Source organism: Chiloscyllium punctatum, chromosome 45 (assembly GCF_047496795.1).
Source record: "Chiloscyllium punctatum isolate Juve2018m chromosome 45, sChiPun1.3, whole genome shotgun sequence".
Taxonomy (NCBI): Eukaryota; Metazoa; Chordata; class Chondrichthyes; order Orectolobiformes; family Hemiscylliidae; genus Chiloscyllium; species Chiloscyllium punctatum.
Window position 1 is genome coordinate 42,641,773 of NC_092783.1, and position 8,532 is coordinate 42,650,304.

The following is an 8,532-nucleotide window of genomic DNA, read 5'->3' on the forward strand; positions in this document are numbered from 1 at the left end:
TAATTCAACTCTGTTGATGATTCTATAAATGTAAAGCAATTAAAATTCATGGGATGATTGTTGGAATTTATTGAAAGAAAAACATTTTTTTCAAGGTGAAGGGTGGAAGCAGTAAGGACAGGGCAAGGTTACTGATATAAGCCTTTCTATTAAATTGCGTGGCTTTGAGAATGAGTTAGTTAGAACCCTGGCTAATTTGTTTTCCCATACTCTGGGCTCATGGACACTGTTGTGAATTGTAACCATGCCTAACCAAGATTATGTAATGAAAAGCACAAAAATAGATAATTTGCCTAATCGAACACGTCCCTTCTCAGGCCAACATAACCACCAACAGAGTGTACTTAACGTCTAACCTACTGAGTGGCTCAAAATTGTGCTTTGAGCGACCACATTATCCACTACCATGAGTAATTTATCAAGTCTGTCAAGTTGTTTGCTTTTCAATGTCTAAACATGTTAAATTACAAATAAGCGTCTGTGCTTCAGGACTGATAACAGCAACTAATGTAGTGTGAATGTTAAACACAGTAAGTGTGTAAAGTTTTACAGAACATCTGTTTGAAATAAAAGTAGGAAAAACATAGCAGGGGAACAGTCAACATTAACTAACAGCTTACAATCATGACATCTGTCAAAGTCTCACACTGATAATCATAATGAACTGTATTAAGCAATAATTGCATGGAATAAAAGGATAAAGCTTAATGATTAACTTGCATATATAATTTATTGAATGGCTATAAAAGCAAGAATTGAAATTCCTTCATTGCCCTATTAGTTGTCCGCTACTGTGCAACATGAGGGTAACTTTGGTCTTCCTGACGTGTTGCATTGCAGTGGGAATAGCTGCTCCAGAGAGAGGATTATTTCTGAATTTGGTAAGATCACATAGAATGTATACAAGACAATGCAATATCAGTGATCAGTGGTGAGGTTATCAAGAAAGAGGTTACACATGAAATAACTGACTTATTATCATGCTTTTAGAGGTGAATTTCCTTGGAATGCTTTTATATGCCAGAAATTTGATGGAAATTCTAAAAGTGATGTAATTTTTCTGAGGTTTCAACAGGTATTCCACTAATTTGTTGGAACAGGAATTGGAGAACACTTAGCAAAATTCACCAAAGACTTTCAGAGAACTTTTTCTTGTGTCTGTTTATTGAATAAATTGGTGTGACCAAAATTAAAACAGTTCTGTGCTTTAGCAAAAGTTGTGTTTAATGAAAAGCTTGATGAAAATACTTCTGTTTAGTAAAATATCTCAGAAGAAAGCTGGATCATTGCTTGTGGTACAGAAATTATTTTGCATGCAATCCAAGCAGGTAATATTAGTCTTCATTTGGGCATAATTTCAAAGAATGTGGATGCATGACTGAAAGAACCTGGTGGGTATATTTTTTTAGGAAGTACATTTCATCATCCCATAGTTAGTATCACTGATGGACTTTAACATTCCCAAAATTTGTCTTATTTTTCTAAAGAGTAATGGTGAGCTCTGCGTTGGAAGCTTTCAGTGCAAGAGTGGATGTTGCCAGAGAGACACTGGACTGAGTCTTGCAAGGTGTGCATCTAAAGGTGCTGAAAGAGATGCATGCTCAAGTCATGTAAGTACTGAAGTACCCCAGTACTGGGGTGGTACGGTGGCTCAGTGGTGAGCACTGCTACCTCACAGCACCAGGAACCTGAGTTCAATTCCCACCTTGGGTGACTGTCTGTGTGGAGTTTGTATGTTCTCCCTGTGTCTGCATGGGTTTCCTCCAGGTGCTCTGGTTTCATCCCACACTCCAAAAATGTGCAAGTCAGGTAAATTCGCTGTGCTAAATTGATCATAGTATTAGATGCGTAAGTCAAAGGTATTGGAGTGGGGTTGGGCTGAAGGGCCTGTTTCCTTACTATAGGTAATCTAGTCTACTAAAATTTTGAGTGATTTTGCCCACCATTACCTAGGGTATCTAACCATATATGTATAGCTTATTCCTTTCACTGTGTGATTGTGGTACAAAGACCACCATGCTGCTCATTGTTACTTTGGAACTCCATTCACCTATGTAACAATTATTATACTCCAAAAGTTATCCATTCTGCAAAGAAATTTTTGTGCAGTATGTTAAGACAGTGGATTGAATTTTCTCAGCCATTGAACAATCTGGTCATTGGTAAGAGTGTTAGGAAACTTATGAGATTAGCAATAATGAGAATCTCAAGTCAAAAGCAAAAACTCTCATTTTCCAATCAAATGTGCAACGGCGAGACAAACTTTTTGCAAAAAGCCATTAAGGTCTATTTGCATGTAGTAACATCCTCATTATACCTATCCAATAGATAGAAACTACACAGTGAAATTATCAACACAAAAGTCAAAGTGGTAACCTGGGACTCCAGATCTCTATCTTGTACTCCTGGCAACAACATCTCTGGTCAGCCTCTATGGGCAGCAATCATATGCACACCTATCCATTAAGACATCCAAGATGTTGTCAGCAAAGTGGGATCCAATTTCCCTTTGTCCAACATATCTGAGGAATCTCTGCAAGGCAGCTGCAGACTGAACCTTTGACAGGATACACAAAGGATTTTAAGTATGGCAGTGCTGAGCACTTCTGGCTGGGGTGAATTGGAGAATATAAGGAATGGGGCATGTGAGAGTTGGTGCATAGGTAATGAAGTGCATTTAGGAAGATTTTGTGGGAAAAGTCACTGGGATTTATGGAGAGAAACCCTTGATGAAACTTGCCAAAATTGATACATCATCGAATTCTGGTAAAATGTGGCCCATGGTATAAATAAATATTTCTAATCTGATCTTCCGCACCATTTTTTTTGCATGAATTAATCTTGCTTCATCAATTTATTTAAAAATTTTAGAAAGTTTACATTTATAGAGCAGCTTTGGTGACCTCTTGATGTTCCAAAGTATTTTACAATGATTTAACAAATGGATGCAGCGTAGCTGTCAATTTGTACATAGCATGATACCATGACTATGTTATGACTATTTAATCTGTTTTAGTGATAGAGGGATAAATAGGGAGAATGCGTTCTTAACAATGTCATATAATTATTTATATTCACCTGAGAGCACGGAGAGGGGACATCGTGACATTTCCTCTGAAAATTTCCCTCTCTGACATTGCAGCATCCCTTTTTTTACTGAAGTAGAATGTCAGCCTCAATTTTCTACTTAAAGAATTGGGGTGCGACTGGAACCACAACTCTCTGACTCAAAGGTTTTAGTGCTCCCACCAAGTCATGAGTATTATTATAAAATCGTAAGGTCCCAAAAGTTTGAAAGCCACCCATTTGGCCAGTGAGTCCACACCGACCCTCTAGAGAGCATCCCACCCAGACACATTTCTGACCCTGTCCCTCTACCTCTGCATTCCCCAAGGTTAATCCACTTAACCTACACATCCCTGGACACTATGGGCAATTTAGCATGGCCAATCCACCTAACCTGCATATCTTTGGACTGTGGGAGGAAACTGGAGCACCAGGAGGAAACCCACACAGACACCTAGAATGTACAAACTCCACACAGTCACTTGAGTGTGGAATTGAACCCTGTTCCCTGGTGTTGGGAGACAGCAGTACAAACCACTGAGCCATCGTGCCACCCCATCTGGAGTAACTTTAAAGCCTTTTAATAAAGCACATGGAAACTATTCTTGTTCTTTCAAAGAAAATATATTTCACACAGCAACTTTTAAGTCAACCAGCATAAACAACAATTGCATTTTCTTCTTTTCTTCATTCCCAAAAATAAGTTCAGTTTATAGGTTTAAGTCCACTGCCTCACCTTCAGTCAAGGTATGTTTTCCCACATTTGTAATCAGCCTTAATGGTTCATTCCACAACTAGATGTTTTACTTATCAGTACCTTATAACCGTATGCAAAGGGTCAAACAGTTAATTTGGCCATTTGGAAAAATACATGTGAGTGTAAAACATGCCAGTTAAAAGTATTCCCCAAGTGATGAACAACAAAAAATGGTAACAACCCACAATAATACTGGTGATTCGCTCTAAAATTTAGCATATAACTCAGTTCCTGTTTTTGGAGGGAATTCTTCAAGGATTCAAAGGTGATTTACATACCATTAATTATTGTATTTGAGCCTATTTTTATGCCAACTGTTTCTTATGTATCTTTATTCTGGCAGATGGCCAGTGCCAATGACACTTTTACAATTGTCATTAATGTTCTTCAAATTAGTAACTGAGAGAGGAGAGGGGCATGTTAGATACATTTGTTTGCTGTCAATGTTTGCTGTATTTAAACAAATCAAAACTGTTATTATAGTATTGTACTGACTGTAATGATAAATACAATTTGTTTAATGTCTACAAAGTCTTGATATGTAACTATGTCTGACTGATGTCTGTACGAAAAGACTCCAATCGTAGCAACACTAATTTGCTCAACCTATTTATGAAATTAAGGAAACATTAAAGCTATTTTTCTTTTCAGCTCCTGTATAATGTTTATTACAAATGTCCCTGTGAAAATGGTCTGAAGTGTGACGGCGATAAATCCATCATTGGTTCAATAACAAACACTAACTTTGGAATCTGCAAGGACCCGAATGGTATAGCTAAAGTCCTCAAACCAAACAGAGTGCAATAAATCAATCTGCTCTTATTGATAAATTTTGCTTCAATCAATACAAAATTGCAATATCTATACCTAAATATATAATGTTGTAATCAAAACACTGATAAGAAGACAAGTTAGATTGCAGACATCTGATCAATGAATGAGATGTGAAATGAAATCCTATTCCGTTTATGGAACCAATACAACTTTCAATATTTCAGTTCAAATATGCTAATACTTCTAATTATTCATTCTATTGTGGCATTTTATTTCTCCGCAATATTTTACATGTTTTACAGTGACAGTTTATATCTATCCACTGTTGAATCCTTGTTTATGAAAGAAAGCACAATAATGCTCAAGGTTCAGGATATTAGAAGTGCAAATTTACTCCTTTGAAATTCAACTTTCAATAATTATAAAATGATGATTTTGTTCAAGTAAATGATTCCAGTTAAAATTTATGTTTAGGTGTATTTGATATCTTGCTCAGAAAACTATAAAAGAGGAAACATTTATCTAACCATCCCAATATCAATTACATGAATAACACACCCAATTGACCTTTCTCACTGCTTCATTTCATTGAGAATTATTTCAAAAATATGAAATGTTACTTTAGGCAATGATTAATCGAATTTTCGTTGCATATATGCAAATTCAAGTTAATCTGATCACCAGGTATTACAAGTCAGTTAGTAATAAAGTTTTCTGGACAATTCCTACAAATGCAATTTGCAGTGATCAGTGGTGATAACCAGGGAGTCGAACTTCATTTCAAGGATATGAAGAGACATAGCAATAGCTGATTTGCTGTAGGATCAACTTTAGTTTCTTGATAACATCTAACTCCAGACAATTAATAGGAGAGCACATCAAGATATGTAGGCCCTACATTTAAGATACAATCACACAAATTAGGCTCGGAGTCTGAAAGAACAAGGAATCAAATAGCTCTTTAGGAAACCTTTCAGCAATCCTCTATGTATTTCTTTCATTGGTCTTCAGTTGAGAATGAAAAATGTAGCAGTCCAACATTCACAGAGAGAGGAACACCAAACACACATCACATTGAATATTAAGGTATTCATGCACTCTTACATTGAAGTAACCATACTGCACAATAAAGATTTAAATCAGCACTTTTACATGTAAAATTATTATAGACAATGTCTCCATCGAAATATTTAACACAGAAGGAAGGCCTTCAGCACTTTGTACCTATTCCATTTAGATGGATACCACTTCTGTTTCCCTGGAGGATGTTTCTTTTCAACTACGTTTTCAACAAAGTATTTGTTCACTGCACTGCTGTTAGTGGTCAGAGCTTGTGCTTGTAGAGATGGTCCCTGTGATATCAGCCAGCTGCGACAGGATGTCTATGGTCAGTATGTATCTGCACACATGCATATGACATAAAACTGCTGTGTAATGATAACTGCCTTCTGATGTTAACATACTGCGGATGTGCCTATTGTGGTGTATGGTTATGTAATTTCTCACTACAGTGCAGAAGTGAAAACAGATCATCAGTTCCAAAGCTACATAGTGCAGAAAAATGACTTTCATGGCATTAGAAACAAGCTAAAAATAAGATTATGGAAATCTTCAGGATTATTCCTAGTAATGGTTCCCCAAACTGTTCAGAAATCAACATTTTGCTTTAGATATCAAGACATGAATTGTGCAAAATAATGCACGTGCAGTAAAACTAAACTATCCACAGGTGCTTCGGGATTTCATTATTCTTGAACTTTAACTCACTTGAAATAACTTAATACAGGTTATCTGTTCTTTGAATTGTTTTCTAAATGTAAATGCTACCTATTCTTTGTACCAGTGTAAAAATACAGGCAGAGCCATCTGTGTGACAGACAGTTGCTATTCTGTCACTTGGCAGTGATGTTGCACTATGATCTGATGTTTCAGCCTGTATTTAATTCCTATTTGAATGTTACAATTGAATCTGCTTCCAACACTCTTTTGGACAGTATCTGTCAGATCAGAACTTGCTAGCCAAATAGAACATTCTTAGTCTTCTGCCATTCTCCAACTTTCCCCACCTATCCTCAAACCTCTGGCTCTTCTGCCATTCACCTTACATCTTGTCCACTGGTAATGGTCATCCCTGCCAGTGCAAACTGTACATTTTTACGCTATCAAAACTCGTCCTTTGACTTAAATATAACATTGGAATAATTTTTTTAAACACATATATAGAAGCAAACACCAAGAAGTGTTGAACAAGTTTTGCAGATATCAAGGGAAATCGTTGTTCATTTGCTCTGACAGAACAAACATCACTGCTGCCCTTAACCACAGGACTGTACAGCTATTTGAAACACTGCTTTGTTGAAAGCTTTCATTTTAAAATGTGCATGATCTTTCCAACATCAACATTGTGCAGAACCCACAGCATATTACAATTATTCCACAAAATGAGCCAAGTTAAACATGTTCATTAACAGTTAAAATGTTTCCAAATTTATTTGCTGGATTTATGTCTTTTTGACATGCTTTTCTGGGAGAATTTAAGTTGCCAATCTCAATTGCTTCTCTTCAATGAAACAGTGATTCATTCCTGTCATTATGACAATAGCAAATTGTTTTGGATATGTGCTAATTTGATACAAATATAAGTAAGTTAAAAAGTCTTTTCCAAAGTAATAATTCAATGGACTGGATGACCTTCTTTTGTGCTGTAATAACCCTATGGTACTACGATATTAAAAATGAAACTATTACGGCCTTGTTTTGCTCTCCTTACTTGAGAAAGGATGTATGGCACTGGAGGGGATGCAGAGGAGGTTCACCAGGTTGATTCCAGAATAGAGAGAGCTGGCTTATGAGGAGTGATTGAATAGACTCGGACAATACACACTGGAATTTAGAAGAAGGTGGGGGTATCTTATAAAATAAATTATGAAGGGAATAGATAAGATAGAAGCAGCGAGGTTGTTTCCACTGGTAGGTGAAACTAGAACTAGGGGGATAGCCTCAAAATAAAGGGGAGCAGGTTTAGAACTGAGCTAAGGAGGAATTTCTTCACCCAAAGGATTGTGAATCTGTGGAATTCCCTGTCCAGAGAAGCAGTTAAGGCTACCTCATTGAATGTTTTTAGGACAAAGTTAAATTTTCAAACTGTAAAGGAATGAAAGGTTATGGTGAGTAGGTAGGTAAGTGGACTGAGTCCACGAAAGATCAGCCATGATCTTATTGAATGGCAAAGCAGGCACACTCCTACTCGTAGTTCTTACGTTCTTACATTCTTAAGACAAAGTAAAAGGGTGGATATCCTGCTCTCTTCACTGCATTTTTAAGTGTATGATTCATAGAATAGAATCCCTACAATGTGGAAACAGGCCATTTGGTCCAATAAGTCCACACCAACCCTTCAAAGAGTAACCGACCCAGACTAATTCCCCTACCCCATTACTTTACATTTCCCCTGACTAATTATCTAGTCTACACATCCCTGAACACTATAGGCAATTTAGCATGGCCAATCCACCTACCTTGCACATCTTTGGACTATGGGAGGAAACCAGAGCACCCAGATGAAACCCACACTGATACAGGGAGAACATGCAAACGCCACACAGTCACCTGTGGCTGGAATTGAACCCAGGTCCTTGTTGCTGTGAGGCAGCATTGCTAGCCACTGAGCCACCCTTGATGAGAGTATGGACTTAAATGAGCATCGATGTTTCCAATTTAATAAATCAATCCTGTATTGCGTATAACTTGATGTAAGAAATAAGCCAGCAAGTTTCTTTAAGTCAACAGAGTGGAGTAGATTCAGGGTACTGTCTTAAGAACTCTTGTATCGCACTATGAATACTTTTGAGCCATCAAATAAACAGCTTAGCTTTGATGAAAAAGATTTCAAAGAAAGTAAATGAGGGAATAAGGCTGCTTTCCTCTTCTTCTGT

General features: G+C 37.0%; 1 protein-coding gene across 1 annotated transcript; it reads left to right on the forward strand.

Moving 5' to 3' along the window:
• The first annotated feature begins 800 nt into the window (after nucleotides 1-800).
• LOC140467101 (colipase-like) lies at nucleotides 801-7,318 on the forward strand. Its single transcript, XM_072563166.1, has 3 exons — nucleotides 801-881; nucleotides 1,488-1,610; nucleotides 4,475-7,318. Exons 1-3 carry the CDS (start codon nucleotides 801-803, stop codon nucleotides 4,628-4,630), a joined length of 360 nt encoding a protein of 119 aa, XP_072419267.1. The 3' UTR covers nucleotides 4,631-7,318.
• Nucleotides 7,319-8,532: the final 1,214 nt, after the last annotated feature.